Here is an 18,994-nt window from a genome sequence, read left to right on the forward strand (position 1 = left end):
AACCAAAGAAAGACTAACAAACATCAGTGGAAGGTCAGTGCATGAATTCTTTTTCAGTTGTAAACGTTGAATAGTGAAAAATGCCAGTGTACAAGTTGAGGATTCGCGGTTTGATTTACAGTTTGATGTGATTTATAGTTTAATTGCACTTTAATCAAAGGGTTGTCCATCTTTCCTAAAGCAGCCTATGTTTGTATCATAGGTTTGTATAGAAAACACTAAAACAATTGTAAGCTTACAAAGCCGCTATTTTTTAAAGACTAATGCTAAGTAGTTAGTGTTGGTGATATTTAACGGAACAGCCTTGCAATAACAGACTGAGGAGTAGAATTAAAAAAGAGAGGAATGCACGTGACAAATGCGGCCGGTTAGCTCAGTTGGTTAGAGCGTGGTGCTAATAACGCCAAGGTCGCGGGTTCGATCCCCGTACGGGCCAAAGTATCTTTTGTTGAAGGCACCACTAGATTGATCATCCGGTTAACTACACTTACAAAGCGTTTTTGTTTTCGTTCATTGTTTTTCACCTAGATCGTTCTAGTTAACGTTATCAGACATGGCGAACAATAGAGAAGACTCAAGAACAGTCTACAAAAAATGTGTATAATGTTCTTAACGGGAAACACCACTCTTTCTATAGGTAATTTAGTAATTTCACATGCAACAAAAAAACTATCAGCGACCTGCAATCATAAATAAAAATAAATTTGAATTATAATATGGAACTGCATGAGAGGTTCCATGGTGTAATGGTTAGCACTCTGGACTCTGAATCCAGCGATCCGAGTTCAAATCTCGGTGGAACCTGTCCATTTTCTTGTTCCTGAATGGACTGCTGATCTTCACTTTTCATCTATCCTTCTGCGATTTAATGACTGGCAGTGAAACATTGCTTTATATTCAACAGCACTATATGTTTAATACTGTGTGAATAATGGAGTGAGATATAGTAAAATAATCACATGTAGGTATACCCGAAAGGAAACAGTTTCTCTTCAAAAATTATATTAAGCTGTGATTAGCTTGTTAACAAGTTGTGTTTTCTGTCACCATAAACACTGACTTGTCCTTTTAATCAAACCAGAAATATTACAAAAACTAGGATTTATTTTCCTTTTTATGTTTATTTATAATCAGCAACACAAACCACAGTTTTTTCTTAGAAAATATACTACTTAGCAAAAGTAACTGAAACATTAAAGTCTGTTAAAACTGAACAGTGGCAAAGAATATTTCATAAAAATGTTACATTTTACATTATTTCGTTGGCAAAATACATGTAACAAATCTTATTTTCTACATCTGTAAGTGAATTCTGCTTTTAAACCGATCAAACAGCTACCAACAGTGGTAATAAACATTAGTATTTCTGAACTGTAATATCTATTTGATTCCAATTTTTCGGCTATAGTAGAGAGGAATCATTTTAAACCAGGACAGTCTTTATCTCGAGTTAGTGATGCAGTGTCTAGCACCACTGTACATAAACAGATCTCTTGCTCCAGTGACCACAAATGGCCCCCTTATTCATTTTTTCTGTCTTTTCTTGGCTGTTGCTGCCCTCCTCTGGTGTGAACTAGACCCTGTATTTCTGAAAGAAAGAAAAAAGATGATAATTTAATAAACAAACGAAAAACAGCAAAAAAAAAAACCAAACAAAAACATAATCTTAGTTAATTATGCCTACCTCATCAGTTACTAAATCTAATCTTATATGGAAGAGATGATTGGTTTACTTACTTAGGAGCTTTGTCTGGTGTCTCTGGATTAAGTATGACCACGTCCTCCTCTTCACTGTCAGATATTTCAACCACATCTCCTATAAGGCAAAACAAATTCCCTTTTTATGTCGCAGAATAATTATTTATTATCGAACATACATAACACTCAAATATGTTGGGCAACACTTGTTTTTGCAACACTTTGTAACATTTACTTTGCTTTCTCTGTTTTTATGTGTTTTCTTCTCTTGTCCGTCTCTTTAGAGAAAATCCTACCAATATAACGTTAACATGAAATTAAGATTTTAAAAATAAATTACCTCCTCTGCTCTTGTCCTTTTCCTCTCCCATCTGTGTCACTTTTTCCTCCTGTTTGTCACCACTGTCGTTATTTTCCTCTTCCTCCTCCTCTTCATCCTCCTCCTCCATGCCCCAGGTGTTCTGCAGCCCCTCCCCCACCTGACCCACACCTGGGACGGGCACCACTGGGGATGGTACCCTAATATGTACAGTTAAGGAGCCATGGTGGATACATAATGGCAAAGCATCAGAAAAAAAAGGGGACAATTACAGATGTTTTGATGCAGTTGTTATTCAGGCTCAGTTTAGGATACATCTGAGGTGGGGCCTCGACTTTCTGGATGATGTCATTGGCTCTTTCTGTCACATCCATCATCTCCACTGGAGTTTCGTCCATTTTCAGAGCTGTGATTCGCTCCTGAGGTATAGACTCTGCAAAACCACACCTACCACCTGCCTTCCTGGAAAATTAAAAAATACAGAGTTCTGATATACAACTCCATTTCCAAAAAAGTTGGGACATTGTAAAATGTAAATAAAAACAGAATGTGATGATGTGTAAATCATGTAAATCCATAAAATAGAAAAAAGGCAACATATCAAATGTTGAAACTGAGAAATTCAGTTGTTTTATGAAAAATATATGCTCAATTTGAATTTGATGCCAGCAACACGTTTCAAAAAAGTTGGGACAGGGGCATGTTTACCACTGTGTTGCATCACCTCTTCTTTTAACAACACTCTGTCGACGTTTGGGAGCTGAGGAGATCAGTTGCTGGAATTCTGAAAGTCAAATGTTGTCCCATTCTTGCCTGATACAGGATTTCAACTGCTCAACAGTTCAGTGTCTCCTTTGTCGAATGTTTTGTTTCACGATGTGCCAAATGTTTTCAAAGGGTTGACAGGTCTGGACTGCAGGCAGGCCAGTTTAGTGTCTGGACTCTTCTAATGTGGAGCCATGCTGTAATACGTCAGAATAGGGTTTGGCATTGTTTTGCTGAAATATGAAAGGCCTTCTCTGAAAAAGACGTTGTCTGGATGGCAGCACATGTTGCTCCAAAACCTGTATATATCGTTCAGCATTAACGGTGCCTTCCCAGATGTGCAAACTACCCAAGCCATGAACACCAGTGCACCCCCATACCATCATGCTTGCTGGCTTTTGAACTGTGTGCTGATAACAAGCTGGACGGTCCCTCTCCTCTTTAGCCTGGAGGACGCAGCGTCCATGATTTCCAAAAACAATTTGAAATTTTGATTTGTCAGACCACAGGACAGTTTTCAGTTTCGCTTCAGACCAACTTTAATGAGGAATCTTTTAATGATTATGAACCTTAGATGCTGAAATTCCAAAATTCTTTGCAATTTCACATTGAGGACCATTATCTGCCCACACAGTCTTTCACAGAGTGGGGAACCTCTCCACATCTTCACTGCACCGACACTCTGCGTCTCTTTTTATACCCAATCATCCACTGACCTGTTGCCAATTAACCTTATTAGTTGTGAGATATTCAATTTAACATTAAACGACTTTTCCAGTCTTTTGTTGCCAGGTGCTGGTATAAAATTCAAATTGAGCGTATATTTTTCATAAAACAATAACATTTCTCAGTTTCAACATTTAATATGTTGTCTTTGCTCTATTTTCAATTAAATATGGGTTTACATGATTTGCAAATCATCACATTCTGTTTTTATTTACATTTTACACAGTGTCCCAACTTTTTTGAAAACGGGGTTGTATATTCAACACCAAGACACCCAAAGCTTAATATTTTAGTATGGCAAGGTGATGCCATTCCTCACCTGGCTTTCTTGTCATTTTCCAGGGCTTTGCTGATGAGTTCTGTGATTTCAGACACTTTAACACTGGCGATTTTACTGCATCTCATAACCTTAAATACCAAAGACAAGCATTAAATTGATGGTAAATTACAGTTCTATTGAACGTGCTTGTTGTGGAGAGCTGCTTTTCCTGGAGTTATGGAAGCTTGCAAAACACAACAATGAAGTTAGTGATCTCATCATGACTGCAACTATATGTGACAATAGAACACTAAGATTCAGAGTCCATTCACCTGGTCCTTAAGCAGCATGATGCCCCCGCTGGACTGGATGGAGCAGATTTCTCTGTGCTTGTTCATAGCGATCATCAGCAAGCCGTCCATCACCCGCTCCTCCCGCTCACAGGGGTCCACCAGCAGATATGTTCTGCAGAATGAAACAGAAGTGTAGAAACAAGAGTGGGTACAAGGGAGGACAATACTCATCTCAATACTGGTGAGCAACATGGCAGGTTACTGAGATGGTGAGGAGTATCTGGTGAAATAAGAACTTGGCAAATGTAGGAGCCAAACTTATTTTTGCTTGTCACTTACAATGAATACAACAAAATAAAAGAGCGAAGGGTAGAAGTCGACACAGTATACAACGTCAGAAAGATGTTTGACTGTAAGCACTCTAATGTCGGGCCGACGTTACATTTTGGTTGGAAATGAAAATCGTTGACTTTAAAACCCAACATTGGCTAACTGACATTGTGATGTTTAGCTGATGTTTAGTAGAGGTTGGGTTTCGCTCACAACTAGATTGTCGATGTTTTTGTGGCAAGATTACCTTCACATGAATTGGGAGACATGGGGTTTTGGTTACTTATCAACACAACTTAAAACTATGAAAATATCAACGTAAGCTGCCGTCAGTATTCCACGTCAAATTAACGTTGGCATTAGATGTTGTCCCGACATCTGATTTTGGTCGCCTGACCTCACAAGCTACATTTAACCAAATACCAACATCTAATGATGTCGGTGGCCATCTTCGTGCCTGCAGGCTAAGTAAGTTAATATGACACAGAAAAGAAAAGAAAGGAGACACTGAAATGAAGATGGAAAAAAGGGTTGTGCATTTGAATTTTAAAGTAGAACAACTGGTGTTTGTATTTCATCCATTTCTGCAAACAAGCTTTCTATCTTACTATTCTATATCCCCAATATTTACATCATACTTTACCCCCTTCAGTCTGCACAAATTTTTACATTTGTCTCTGCGTCCTTGAAAAAATATATATACATATATACATGTACATATAATATCATATACAGTACCAGTCAAATGTTTGGACCAATTGTGTCCAAATTTTGGATTGGTACTGTATATAAATACTATATCAATCCAGTAAATCTGACACATGACATATTAGGCTAAATATGGTTACTGTTGTGGTACTCAGATGAGTGGATCAACACTTTTATCAAGACAGATCTTATCATCCGGCCTACGGTGACTGGACAGTCAGAGAACAATGTTTAGAAAGAAAAGTCAGGGAGGCATGTTTCTCTTATTCCCAGTGAAAATTATTCCCTTGAATATATGAGGGTAGGGTGTAAATAGCTACTGGTACACTGACTGTCTTTTCTGTTGCATTTTTTTAACAATGTTAGATGCTGTTTTCTAAAATGATGAAGCAGTGACCAGTTAGCGCCGCACATGTCACCAGAATTAAAATGATCTGAGGAAAAGAAACCTTAACATTTATGCACCTTTCACAGCAAATGATTGGTTTCTATTCAAATGTGGCGCCTTACCCTTGCTGGAAGAAGGAGAAGCTGACACTGATGGGCATGTGGTAGATACTCAGAGGAATAGGGTCTCTCTCCTCTGGACTGTACTGATGGAGGAGAGGAATAAATACAAAATTACAACCAACACTAGAAGCACAAAAAAACAGTTGAGAAAAGACTTTTGGCATTACTCCTTCCATATAAAATCTGTCTGCAATCTTTTTGTTTTGGCCATTAAAAAATGTGTGAAGAAGCAGTTTTCATGATAAATCCGTTGTTATCTGTCATTAGCCAACAAAGTTCCGACTGTGAATACCATCACTGCAGTCACACGATGGATCAGTTTGGTGTTTGCACCATCAGGCATTTCCCTGTAGATTCAGCAAAGCAGAGGCACCACCTGCTGTGGTGGCTGCTGACTCACCACTGTGACTTCATCTCCCTGGATGGCGACATCAGGGCGTCTGAAGTGGCACAGAGCGGTGATAGCGGCAATGCTGGCAGCATCCATCAGGTTCCCATCATGATTCAACATGTGAACATCCACTCTGATCTGCCACACCTGATCACACACACACACACACACACACACACACACCAACACCGTCATCACAATGGATAAGGTTTCTTTTCTCTTATTTTTGCTTGTGTGCGTGTGGTTGTGTGTGTGTTTGTTTTACCTTTTCTCCAGACACCACACACAGGGATTCTGTATCAATGCACTTGGAGTTCCTCAAGCATCTCTCCAGCTGTCTGTTTAGCTTCACTGACAACTCAGACTGTCTGGAGAGAAAGTTATCCCCACAGATGATTTACACTCCGTGCACCAACAGCTCGATTAAATTAACCAGACTCAGCACAAGCCTATATGCCTCTCAACTCCATCAAAACAAACAAACAAAAAAAAGCTTAAATGTTTAGAGAAATGTACATATAATCTGTCAGGCGTGTTAGCAGAAAAGTAAATACAAATTGGGTCTGAACAATATGCTATTATGATTATTTTGGTAAATATTGTGTCATTATTTGTAGGCCAGAGCATCTCTTTAGCACCACAATGCCTCATTTACAATAGTATGTTGTGACATACTTTACTTCACTTCATTTATCAAAGAAATTGCAGTTCCCGCAATACAAATGTAATCTCTTTAGTTTATCCTCACCTGCCCTGTTCGAATGCAGGTGAGGCCATGGGTGACAGCTCGATGTTGAAGAACATGATTCCCTCATTTGGTCGATTCTCTTTAGGAGCCACCAGCTCACAGGACACCTGAGCCATGACCCTGTATAGCGCAGACCATTGATAATCACAGAAAATACAAATTAAAGACTGAATTTTCCTTATGAATTGGAATAAAAGCTTTTCTTTGAAGTGACATTATACATTGATGGGTTCACCAGGCAGACACTGCAAAGACTTTAAAAAGATCTGGTCATAGGTTCACCTGGTTTTCCCCAGGTCCACAAAGCAGCATCCATAGTCAGTGCCAAACGTGATCTTTATCTTCCTATAGTCATACGTCTGGCGTCCATCCAGGCGCTGCAGGAGGAAGATGGGACAGGTGAGTGTAAAGGAATAAACTCCCGCATAAATCAGCACTTTTTACGTTTTATTGGGCCTGGACAACTCCTCTCCCACAGCAGGACTCCATGACCCCAAGTCTCTAAACACATCCAAGCAATGACACGGAAACCTTTCATTTCATTTTAAACCTTTCAACCTGTGTGTTAACGATGAAAGCATCAGTGGCGTCATTAGATCACAGTAGAAACATGGGACATGTAAAGAAACCAGCGCACCTTTTTCTCCTCGATAGCTTTAAGTAAGAAATCCCGCTCACAGTTGGACAAAGGTGTGTCCTTCATTCTGCGGGTTTTGTGTGGCTGCAGGTGTATTATAATAATTTATTTCACTGCTGTAACACCACTGCTCTGGCAAGCATGTGGCCGCCATCAATATTTTCTGAACTCTACCCCGGAAGTGCATAAGACATGTAATAGTAAAAGCAGGGTGAGTATCTCTGTTTCACTGGTCTCGCTTACACGTATTTTGGAATCACTGTTATATTAGCCTGCTTGTGATTATTAATTATTAATCACATATACGTTGGTACTGTGTTATTAAGTATTTTCAGTAGCATTTACTGTTAATGAGCTTTTACTTTGAAATCCTGGTGCCGATTGAGTTTCAGATGCATTGGTGTGCGCATTGTAAAGTCGTAATTTGGAGCTTTCCTAATTGTAAACACTGACAGCTTTTTAAATTCAAATTCTCTTGTACGAATAGTAAAACGGACCACTTTTCCTTGGCCTCGATGGAAAACGTCATGAGGTCAAGGAGAGATGTAAAGGGGAATTCATAAGGACTTAGGGACTTTTTTTAAACCAGCTTTATTTAACACATGGATGATAAATACTCATTACTCCAAACCACATACTCAATACAAACAGGGCTGAATTTTTGAAATAAGAACATGAAAGGAATATACAATCAGAGAAAGTAAATCCATTAAAATAATAATTAGATAAAAAATAAGGAACTGAGCAAGAGGTCAGAATAAATTATATTGAGACATATAGTCTCCTGATAGTTCCACTTTGACCTTTTTATTCATTTGTTAAGTGGGGAAACTTGATTTTATTGCTTTACACAATGGGAGGGGATTTAGTAAAATGACATTTATGTATATCCTATAGTATTTTGTTATGTTGTTATTGTAACTAGAAATCTGGACAGATTTAAACAGAATAAATTCGATTTTCTGGATTGGGAGCTCAGACAAGGATTTCCATAAGTTTTGGATCGTGTAACACACATGTTGTTTCTATATTGTTTCTATATTTATGTGGGTCGGCCGGGGTTATGGTGTTTCCAATACACCCATAGGTGCGTCGCTTTAAATGTTGCTGTGGCAAGGAATTGTGGGACGGCATTTTTCTACTTTCCTTTCGGAAAGGAAGGTCTAGTGTTTCCTATGTTAAAGGAGACAAGATGGGAAGCATTGGAGCCTCTTTCCTTATCAATTAAAGAATTCGAACAGTCCTTATCATGACTGCCACTTAAATACTTCCGGGTCATTTCATCCAGTTAGAGACCTTCCTAAGCAAGAAAAAAAAAAAAAAAAAGAAAAAAAAAAAGACTTTTCGACCGCAGCCACAGTTATTGTCAACTACGCAGCTCATTTTCCCTGTTATTTATTACCGTTTCGTTGGCACGTGAAGGCAACATTGACGCTCTCCACCTGCGCGAAGTGCGCATGCCCGCTGGCAGTGACTCGCTCGCGCTCATCAGCACCGCATCGTTATCCGGGCCGAGCTGTCATCTGCTGACCATCTCCTCCAGCCGACAGCCGTATCTTTCCCAGCCGTACACGGGGTGCCTTGGTCATCCTCTCAGCGGGCAAAACGCGCTCTCTTTTTTTTTTTTTTTTTTTTAAAGCGGAGAAGCAACGTTTACCGAGGAATTTTCTTTGCTGTTACCAGGAGGCTCAAGGTTTGTTTTTGTGCGCTCATTCATTCTCTCCATCCCTCCCTGTGCGACATCACTGCTAATTTAGCAAGCTAACCGTTGCTATCCACTGATGTTTTCAGTCTAATAAAACATTTTCGGCAACACATTACTTAAAAATGATTGTTTTGCAGTTTTGCTTTCAACGCCAGAGCATATTCAATTAGTCCTGCTCATTGTATAAGCCGGTGGTTTGCTAGCTAAGCTTATTCTGTGCTAACGTTTGCTGTTTATGATTGTCGCGCCGTTCAGTTAGCTAGTATCAGCTAGCGGAGCAGGTGCTGCAGTCAGAGCCTTTCATCTACATAAAAGAGTTTGGACATGTTCTGTGGCAGCCATGTTAGCTCTATAGACCTGTCCTCTGACCGTTGTAGTTCTTATATATTTTAAGTGTTAATCTCTTGTATCGATGACCATTGCATCAAAGCTTTTTTGGCAATGTTTAACGTCAGCCAGAGGCTAGTAAGTGATGCTGTCGCAGTACAATGGTCTATAACTGTGTAAATAGGAGGACTGAGTCTTAATGTGAAATACAATTGGCTGTGGTAGGTGACATCCATACATGATAGCTGATTTTATTAGATGAATTGTATATGGGGCGCCTCGATGATTCACCTGGTAGCGTGCCGACCATTAAGGCTTGGTCCTAACCGCAGCGGCCCGGGGTTCGAATCCTACCCGCGGCCATTTGCTCCATGTCTTCCTCTCTCTCTCCCCAACCTTCCTGTCTCTCTCTCTCACTCTACCTAGCAAAAAGCAAGAAAAAATTAAAACATAAATACAAAAAGAAAAAAAAGATTAGGTTAGGGTCAGCTCCCTTGCTTGCATTTGGCTGATGATGATGAGCTTGTAATGTCTGTGAGGGGACTTGTCACAAAAAGTGGCGACTGTTTAGTGGTACCAGGTTAGACTTCAGCCACAACTAATCACATCTGGAAATATATTTTCAAGATGTCACCAATTCATCTGAGGTTATTATCATGTTATGTCTGAAGTTTTATAATCAGCATAAGCTGTGATATCTGTCTCATGAGCAAATAGCCAAAAGCTGATAACCAGAAAGGACAAAACTGATGTGCAAAGTGCTAAAACCATGCTTACTTCTATAAAGTAAAGGTGAAAGACCCTCTTCATATCAAAGCAGCTGAAACATCCATCAGGTACTGTTCCAGGGAGCAGTTAGCTCTTTTACGGAGTCAAATAAAAGTCATTGGTTACAATGGAAATAGACAGCACTGGTTATTCAGTTTGGAACCACTCGTTGTCAACCAGGTCAATCAAAGTCAAGACAGCTGATATGAACGTGACCATAAATATACTGAACACATCATGTGCAGAGAAGAGAAAATATTCCTACTTATCAGACACTAGGTTGATTCTTAAAAACTGCAGCAAGACTCTGAATTTTTTAATGTATAAATGTTTTGTGTATTTTCATATCAGAATCTTACTTTTTTCAGCCAGTTCTTCTTACGTATGATGTGGCCAAGATTTCTCAGACGAATCCTTTTGATCCTCCTGCGCTCTGATGTTAGCAAATAGGACAACGCCAGTGTGGGAATTAAAGTTAATTAGGAATTAAGGAAAGCGTGCTGCTGGGCTGTCTGCAGTGGTCCTTTTCATTTGCTGCTGCTCACAACAACAGCGAGCAGGTGTGACCTGATCAATAGGAGGTCATTGAAGCTTGTTTGGTGTATCGGATCTCTGATTTGTTCCATTATTCGGCATTTTGGTTATCTTTACGGTTTGAAATGCATGTTATCAGTACACACACAAGGATTGCAATCCTGTGCATGTACTTATGCAACAAATTAGGATTAGTAAGGATGTGTAGTGAAGAGGAGGCAATGTAATTTCTAAGGGGCTAGCTGTATGCTACAGATTTCAAAGCACAGATGTTTTTGGTATATTCCCTGAGGGAGTCTGGCTTTGTTATAATTAGTGGAAATGCATCACAGCAGAGAAGAGGCAGACATGCTAAATATGTGAGATAAGGCTGTGTCTGAGGACACAGGCCCCACAAGTAGATATAAAGTAGCACTGCACTAATGTGACCTCCATTTCTTCTGTTTTTCTATAACTCTCATCTCTCCATCCTTTTCTGCACTTGTGTTCTCTATTTTTATCATTGACCCCCCCCCCCATTGCTCTCTCCATAAATAACATCTATCTCATGTACACCTGCCTCTTCCTCTCATCCCCCTCCCTCATCCTCCCACACCACACCTTCCTTACTCACACTGTCCCCACCCCTAATCTCACAATCTCATACTCTAACCCTCCTGCTATGACCTCCACCCGCTCGCTTTCTCCCCACCCCACAGATGAAGTTGGACAGGGGTTGGGTGTGGTGCATGCTTCTCCTGTCCTCCTTGGCTGTGGCCGTGGCAGTGGCCCAGGAGAGCCCATCGGAGGCTGATGTCGCAGACGTTGATGAAGATATGGGCTTGGACGAGGAATTAAAGGTTCTTATGGCAGAAGAAGAGGAAGAGGAGGAGGTGACAGTGATGGATGAACAGCAGTCTGATGAGACAGATGGCCAGGGCACAGCAAGTGGGAAGGGAGGCAAAGCTGAAACGGATGCAAATGTCTCCTTCCAGGTCAGGAGTGGATCGTAGGTCAAGCAAAGGTCAAAAGAGAATTTAATTGCCACCTTTATAGAACATTCCATTTTTTTTTCTGTTCTTCAGGTAACATACACGACTCCTGTTCCCACTGGAGATGTGTACTTTGCAGAGACATTTGATGATGGATCACTGGGCAGGTATTGCTTGAAAAATTGACTGCTACACACTGTTATAAATACATCATAAATGTTTGATGCATGCTGGGACACATGAGCCTCCAATGATATTGAGTGACCAGGATAAACTTACAGAATCAGTAGTCAAAGTGTGTTTGTGTGTGTTTACCTTTTCTTGTGTGGAGGGTAACTGTTTGGTGTTGTTGATCTTCACAGATGGCAGCTGTCAAAGACAGTTAAGGGGGACGCAGATGATGACATTGCCAAATATGACGGTTTGTTATTATTCTCTCCCTCTGCTAATATAGACCACACATATGATCAGATCTCATGGTACAATATATATTTACAACCATGTGTCTTCCATTAGTCCCATTGGTTATAATAACAACACTTGGCAGCAGAATTGGTGAGAAATGAGGTCACAGCACCTCAGCTAGAGACACAAAATGTGTTTGCGATGTTCTGTTGACTACACTACAGCAATACATCCAAGTAATTAAGGTGTAGTAGTATTAGTAAAGTGAGAAGTAAAATATTATCATAACCCATAGTCATGATAGCTATGGCCATCAAAATAAAACCCAGGTTGTTGAATGTCTGTCTCTCCTCTCCGGCTATAGGGAAGTGGGCTGTGGAGCAGCTGAAGGAGAACAAGGTTCCAGGAGACCAGGGCCTGGTGCTGAAGTCCCGGGCTAAACACCATGCAATTGCCGCAATGCTGGACAAACCCTTCATCTTCCAGGATGAGCCTCTGGTCCTACAGTGAGTTCAAACATGTATAGACACACATTGTGATTCAAGTCTTTTTTTTCTAATATATCCATTCATCACTGATATCTAGTGGATATATATATAAATACCCCTTTAAAATCTGTCATTTGCATTTTTTACTGGTAACTGTGGAAACTGGCACCCAGGACTTGTTGAATTATTTTGTTGTGTTTTGGTTGTAGGTATGAGGTGAATTTCCAGGATGGTATTGACTGTGGTGGAGCATACATCAAACTTCTTTCAGACACCGACGATCTCAATCTGGTCAGTAGGCATGTTTTATTCTGCTTTACTTGCTGAACTGCGTAGAATTTGTCCAGATTTTAACCAAGACTCAAGATTTCTCCATTAGATTCAACTCTTACATGTTATGCACTATAGGAGCAATTCCAAGACCGTACACCCTACACCATCATGTTTGGACCCGACAAATGTGGCGAGGACTACAAGCTGCACTTCATCTTCCGCCACCAGAATCCTCTGAACAAAGACATGGAGGAGAAGCATGCCAAGAGGCCGGACGTCGACCTAAAGAAGTTCTACACTGACAAGAAGACTCACCTTTACACATTGGGTATGTAGCTTATTGTGTGTATTTATGTTAAGTGTTGTTGCTATGCAGTACCCATTCATATAGTTAAAAAAAAAATTCTTTAGACATTAAAACATAAAAAACTTTCACTCTTACCTGCATTGCGTGTCTTTTTTCTATGCTTTTCTCTTTGTTTTTATTCTCAAATGCTTTTTTCCGGTGTCAGTCCTGAACCCAGACAACAGCTATGAGATGTTTATCGATCAGTCCAGTGTGAGCCGTGGGAACCTGCTGCACGATGTGGTGCCTCCAGTCAACCCTCCCAAAGAGGTGGATGACCCAAATGACTCCAAACCTGAGGACTGGGACGAGAGGGCTAAGATTCCTGACCCCGAAGCTGTCAAGCCTGATGACTGGTGACTGCAACCTCTGTACTCATAGACTGAACAGATTTTGTTTCAGATCTAACATGTTTAACTGTAAAGGCCTCTTTGACACTGAACAACATTGAAATGTGTGTGTATCAGGGATGAGGATGCACCCTCTAAGATTGAGGACCCTGACGCTCTGAAGCCCGAGGGCTGGCTGGATGATGAACCAGAGTTTGTCTCTGACCCTAATGCTGAGAAACCAGAAGACTGGTGAATATGCTCATCCACAACAGTTCAAAAACAAACCCACAACTGGCATTTGAGTTATGTAATTTATATGAAGAAATGATTCAGCCTGACAGCTCTCCTCTCTCTGTGTCCTTCTCTGTGTGCAGGGATGAGGAGATGGATGGAGAGTGGGAGCCACCACAGGTTCCTAACCCAGCCTGTGAGACGGCCCCTGGCTGTGGGGAGTGGAAGCGCCCCATGATCAACAACCCTCAGTACAAGGGCAAGTGGAAAGCCCCACTGGTGGACAACCCCAACTATCAGGTAACGGCTGCTTTTGGCTTCTTAGAGTTTGATTTTATTGCATAATCCCAGAAATATCAAACATAGCCTCTGATAACTGACCAGTTTGTTACTCTTATATTCACTGTTACCAGCTTTTGTGTTTCAAAACATGAGTAATACTCTGTAGCGCTCAGCAAAGACACTGTTTGTTTGTTGTGTTATATACACATATACATACACATGCTGTATGTTTGGGCTGCAGTTGAAAAGATCTCATGGTCTTTTTCCTCTAATCATTTTCAATATCTTCTCCCAAGGGGGTCTGGAAGCCTCGCAAGATCGATAACCCAGATTACTTTGAGGACCTGCAGCCATTCAGGATGACACCTTTCAAAGCTCTGGGCTTGGAGCTGTGGTCCATGACCTCAGATATCTACTTTGACAACTTCATTATCACCTCTCACAAAGAGGTGGCTGACCGCTGGGCCTCTGACAGCTGGGGACTTAAGAAACTGGTGGCTAGCGCTAATGAGGTCAGTGTGACATGAGTGAAACAGGAACATGGCGCAGCACCTTTACACATACTTAGATTCACTGTGTGTGCATACAACATACCACAAGGCTGTCAGTCTCTGCAAGGGAAAGGCTCACCAATGCTCACTGCCTTTGCTCTCCGGTCTCTTGTCTCTCCTCAACTCTCCATCCCACCAGCCGGGGATTTTTGCTCAGCTGATGATGGCAGCAGAGGAACGACCGTGGCTCTGGGTGATCTACATACTGACAGTAGGCCTACCCATAGGACTGGCTGTGCTCTTCTGCTGGCCAAAGGTACTATGAACCTGCTGTGTAATTAACTTATTATATATTTCTGATCATACACCTGTTTCATGCAGAGGTTCACCAGAAATGCCTGTAAATCTTCTCTCTCTTTCCCAGAAATCAGAAGATGACTATGTGTACAAGAAGGTGGATGTGCCCCAGGCTGATGTAGAAGAGGAGGAAGAGGAGGAGGAGGAAGAAGAGGAGGCAGTAGCAGAGGAGGAAGACAAAGCAGCTGAGGCTACAGAAGGAGCAGCAGCTGCAGGTAAGACAGTCTTCTGCTGGTGCTGTATTGGCCATAGTGTTGTACTTTTACTGCTACATTGTTCTAGATCGTATTTCATGTTCCTCACTTCATCACCTCTACTCTCCTCTAATACAACAGAAGAAGCCGAGGAGGAGGAGGAGGAGGAGGATGGTGCAGATGCAGCAGGGGACAACCTAGAGGGGGATGATGAAGAAGAGGAGGAGGAGGATGAGGAGGAGGAAGAGGAGGAAGGAGAAGAGGAAAGCAAAGCTCCAGAGAGAACAATAGAAGATGAGGTTGGTGTTCTTACCTGCACAGCAGCATGAGCTGATGGTGTTAGGAGATATCTGAGGTCCTGCTGCATTCTGGGAACTAATACCTGGAACCAGATCCTCAGATTTCACGACCTACTTTCACTTTAACTTAATCTTTCAAAGGTTACACATTATCCAATGTTCAGCTGGCTCAGGATAATATGTGATGTGTGTCCACCTACTTCATTAAGTGGCAGATTAAAACTCTATCAGTATATGATCTAAAGAAATTCTAACAATGTGAAATAAATATAAACTATTTCTACAACAACATCTTAACTTTTTACAGCAATATGACAGCAGCTATTATGAGTCACTCCATCTGCCTGAGTTGATCTGTTTGTCCTGAAAGTGTGTGAAGTGTGTTAGGGTGACAGTTTTATTCATGCTATTCAGTTTTACTCATGCATCAGAAGAGAGGCTCAAAGCCTCTCTTTTGATTGGGTGACTGTTTTCTGAGTGATCGAATAAAATATAACAGATTCCAAGTAAATTATTGGAGAAATCAAAAGCTGCAAGGTTGAACACTGGGTCCAGCTGGGCCATACTGGAGGCATAGCTGAGGGTGGTGACTGTTTTATTGTGACATCTTAAAGTTATGGAAGTCCTGACAGCTCATTTTATGGCACAGTTTTTGAATACAGGCTATGTGTATTTGTCCGTGAATTGCACACTTTGATAATACTTACACAGTATTTATGTAACATCTAGACCAGCTTTAAAATCAAAAAAGAATTGGAAATCTCATGTTCTACGATATGGGACCTTTAAATACTGTCAGCAAGGTTAAAGTTGTAGGGTTTCTGTAGGTCCTTAATGTCTTGCCCTGTTTTATTTCATATTAACTAAACTCAATTCACTGTTCCTACAATTCAAATTTTAAGGTAGCTATGATCAGTTTATATTAGCAAAGGGTCACATGACTACTTGTATGTGAAGTCAGTTGGAGTGACTTCACATACTAAGACGAATTATCATCGCATTTCCCCTTAACTTTACAGACCTTTTTAGCATACTCATTTTTCTGTTTATTGTTATCATTCATACTCACAAGTGTTGATTCTTGCAGCAGCAGGCAGCTATTTTCAGTGAAAAAGCTCTAAAACTCCTCTGTACACTACCCTGTCCAGCACCAAACAGCAGACAAACAAAAGTAGAGACAAGTTGGTGAACGTAGTGGAACATTTAGCAGTGAAAGAGCAGGTGTTTTTATAGGAGATGGTGAAGATCAAGATTAGATGTTCACAGGAGAGGGGGACTTAACAGTCATCAGGCTAGAAACACAAGTTGCACAACACAAGCTCTGCTGGATGTATAAATAGGCAGCTGTTTCACTGTCAACTTAAAATGTGCTTATGTGTCAGTGTTGTCTTTCCACTGTCCCCAAGTGGCTGAAAATCAATCATCAATCAGTGTTTTATGTATTTTAAATTCAGTGTGAGATTGTTGACAGGAATATGTGTCACATCACCCACGTGCATGAGGCAAACAAAACAGGTACACACGCAAATAAAACTGCTCCGTAGAGCTACTTCAATAATAATTCATACAGTTTTAAGGAATATGTTCTGTTAAAATGTCTTCAATAGTGCCTCACGGACCCATGAGTGTCACATTCATTTATTCAATGATATTGTCACGCTTGTGGTTGGCCCGTCTCTCATGGCCAGTGCAGACACAGAACAGGAATCATTCACTCCCCACCCTCTGTTTAGTCGACTTCATGTCCCTGAAGCTGTGTGTCCTTGCACCTAGTGAGAAATGTGCATAGTCAGGGAGTCTGGCAGCTCTTGTTTTTATTTCAGTGATTGCCCTTATAAGAGTGATTGTGAATTTCACTTCACCTGACATATATAAAATTGTTTCAAAATAAAACTTTACTTTAATTTCCATTGATAACATCAGGACTGACTCTACACTTCTGTTAATCATCTGGTAAGTTTGCATGCAAATGCAAGAGTGATGTTTATGTCTCATCCATATAATTTGGCTTTTTTTTTTTTTTTTTTTTGCTCTATGATTCACTCAAATTCTGGACCACAGCCAAAGGAGGGAGGAGATGTCGGCGAAGAGAGCCACAAACAAGCTGTGAGAAAGAGGAGGGTACGGAAAGACTGACGAGGTGAAGCCCACGCCTACTGTCTCCTTGCCCTCCCAATGGAAAGGAGGTGGAAGGGCCGTATCTGCTGCTGCTCCCCCATCCATGAGCGGGGCAGCATGTAATTCCTCCAAACCACCTGGTAGCCTGCATTCACCCTGGCTGCCCCATCCACGTCTTGTCCATCCCTCGGCTACACCCACCACAGGTCTGCAGTATCCCAAACCACAGCCATCATCATCCCTCATCTCGTCTCTCCTCTTCCTGTCTGCTCGTTCAACTATCAGATGAATAACATGGAGATTTTGTGCATTTAGCTGTTTTCCCTGCTCCCTCCTGAGCTTCCACGCTTTCTTCATTCCTCCCCCCCTCTATAAGCCATTGCTGTCAAAATGCCTGTCAGCCTGAAAATCCCACGCCTCTTCCACCTCTGTTCCTGTTCAGCCCGTCTCTGCTGTCAATCTTCTGTCTGAGTATACGCCATCATAGATCCACCACTGTCCCCTCTGAGAGCGAAGGCAGCCACACAGTGTCTGCACTGCTGTCGATTCCAGTTGTTTGTAACATTTTACAGCATATCATAGGGGCTACATCTCAGAAGTTAGACTTTACTGTTGTGTCCTTTGTTTATAAGAACTTGTGCTAGGACACTGTTTGACAAAGTTCCTTCCTTGTTTGAAATTGTTTGGGTTTCAAGAACAGGTCAGGAGGAGAGGATGCCGGGCTGTGCGGAGAGGCTGTTTGAGATGTCACTGAGGTGTCAGGACATTTCAGTGAAAAGTCGCCTCAGCTTAGGTTTAAAAGATTACCTCTTTAATATGGATGTTCTGTTTAGATTTTAGCTAGTTTGTCAGGAGCATCAGTTACTTTTATGTGTTTTTTACTGAGTTATAGTAATTTAAGGGATGAGGATTAGCACTAATAACCCTATTTATTGGTTTTAAAATTTGTTTGAAGCCAGTATGAATAAAGATTCAACAATGCAGTGTTTTGAGTGACTTGAGGCAGTTTTCTTAAATATGATATACCACTGATGAGCTTAGCCTGAGCCCAGGCTTGCACTAAGTATTTTTTAAAAACTGACATTGTCACTGCTTGCAGCAAAAACAGATCATTTTGAACACTTTGGCCATTAGTTGTCCAAAAGACAGAGTTAATATGTTGATTTCTGCAGCTGGCAGCTGGATATTAAACCTGTAAAGACATGTCTCATTCAGTCAGTACACAGCAGTGCTTTCCCATAACATCTAGACTAGCTGGAGTTCAGATCTAGAGTGTTGCTTGGGGAAGACGTTGATGCTAATTTATTTGTTTTATATTATTGTCTCAAGCTTTTGTAGTTTACATTCTCGCCATATGCTGGCAGATATCCCTGTTTACATTTGTTTGCAAATTGTACATTGCTCTTGAAAATAAAACTATTTAATACAAAGAAAGTTTTTGTCAGAAGTCTGATCAAATGTGTAAAATGTCTTCACATTTTGTAAAGAA

The 18,994-nt window shown here is 40.9% G+C and overlaps 2 protein-coding genes and 2 non-coding genes across 4 annotated transcripts; 3 read left to right on the forward strand and 1 right to left on the reverse strand.

Moving 5' to 3' along the window:
• The first annotated feature begins 362 nt into the window (after positions 1 to 362).
• Positions 363 to 436, forward strand: trnai-aau (transfer RNA isoleucine (anticodon AAU)). The gene has a single exon. It is a non-coding gene; the product is annotated as a tRNA-Ile (tRNA).
• Positions 437 to 732: 296 nt separating this feature from the next.
• On the forward strand, positions 733 to 804 carry trnaq-cug (transfer RNA glutamine (anticodon CUG)). The gene has a single exon. It is a non-coding gene; the product is annotated as a tRNA-Gln (tRNA).
• A 297-nt stretch (positions 805 to 1,101) lies between these two features.
• On the reverse strand, positions 1,102 to 7,556 carry exosc9 (exosome component 9). Its single transcript, XM_071505214.1, has 12 exons — positions 7,385 to 7,556; positions 7,030 to 7,124; positions 6,748 to 6,867; positions 6,265 to 6,367; positions 6,009 to 6,146; positions 5,609 to 5,691; positions 4,100 to 4,232; positions 3,828 to 3,916; positions 2,333 to 2,479; positions 2,039 to 2,217; positions 1,738 to 1,816; positions 1,102 to 1,588 (listed from the first exon to the last, which is right to left on the reverse strand). The coding sequence occupies exons 1-12, from the start codon at positions 7,448 to 7,450 to the stop codon at positions 1,525 to 1,527; spliced, it is 1,296 nt and encodes a 431-aa protein (XP_071361315.1). The 5' UTR covers positions 7,451 to 7,556; the 3' UTR covers positions 1,102 to 1,524.
• Positions 7,557 to 8,868: 1,312 nt separating this feature from the next.
• clgn (calmegin) lies at positions 8,869 to 18,939 on the forward strand. Its single transcript, XM_071503995.1, has 15 exons — positions 8,869 to 9,077; positions 11,417 to 11,692; positions 11,783 to 11,856; positions 12,052 to 12,110; positions 12,459 to 12,600; positions 12,792 to 12,873; positions 12,991 to 13,183; positions 13,368 to 13,557; positions 13,669 to 13,782; positions 13,908 to 14,064; positions 14,343 to 14,558; positions 14,737 to 14,853; positions 14,962 to 15,109; positions 15,230 to 15,387; positions 17,449 to 18,939. Exons 2-15 carry the CDS (start codon positions 11,417 to 11,419, stop codon positions 17,521 to 17,523), a joined length of 2,001 nt encoding a protein of 666 aa, XP_071360096.1. The 5' UTR covers positions 8,869 to 9,077; the 3' UTR covers positions 17,524 to 18,939.
• The last annotated feature ends 55 nt before the right edge of the window (positions 18,940 to 18,994 follow it).

Source organism: Trachinotus anak, unplaced genomic scaffold (assembly GCF_046630095.1).
Source record: "Trachinotus anak isolate AG129_WGS33_773 ecotype Australia unplaced genomic scaffold, CSIRO_AGI_Tana_v1 ptg000019l, whole genome shotgun sequence".
In the NCBI taxonomy this organism is placed as follows: domain Eukaryota; kingdom Metazoa; phylum Chordata; class Actinopteri; order Carangiformes; family Carangidae; genus Trachinotus; species Trachinotus anak.

Coding starts and splice junctions, on each gene's coding strand:
- exosc9 (XM_071505214.1), bottom strand. CDS start 7,450: ATGAAGGACACACCTTTGTCCAACTGTGAGCGGGATTTCTTACTTAAA. Junction 7,125..7,384: donor AAGCTATCGAGGAGAAAAAG/GTGCGCTGGTTT, acceptor TTCCTCCTGCAG/CGCCTGGATGGACGCCAGAC. Junction 3,917..4,099: donor TCATGCTGCTTAAGGACCAG/GTGAATGGACTC, acceptor TTGGTATTTAAG/GTTATGAGATGCAGTAAAAT.
- clgn (XM_071503995.1), top strand. CDS start 11,417: ATGAAGTTGGACAGGGGTTGGGTGTGGTGCATGCTTCTCCTGTCCTCC. Junction 12,111..12,458: donor TGACATTGCCAAATATGACG/GTTTGTTATTAT, acceptor CTCCGGCTATAG/GGAAGTGGGCTGTGGAGCAG. Junction 12,601..12,791: donor GATGAGCCTCTGGTCCTACA/GTGAGTTCAAAC, acceptor TTTTGGTTGTAG/GTATGAGGTGAATTTCCAGG.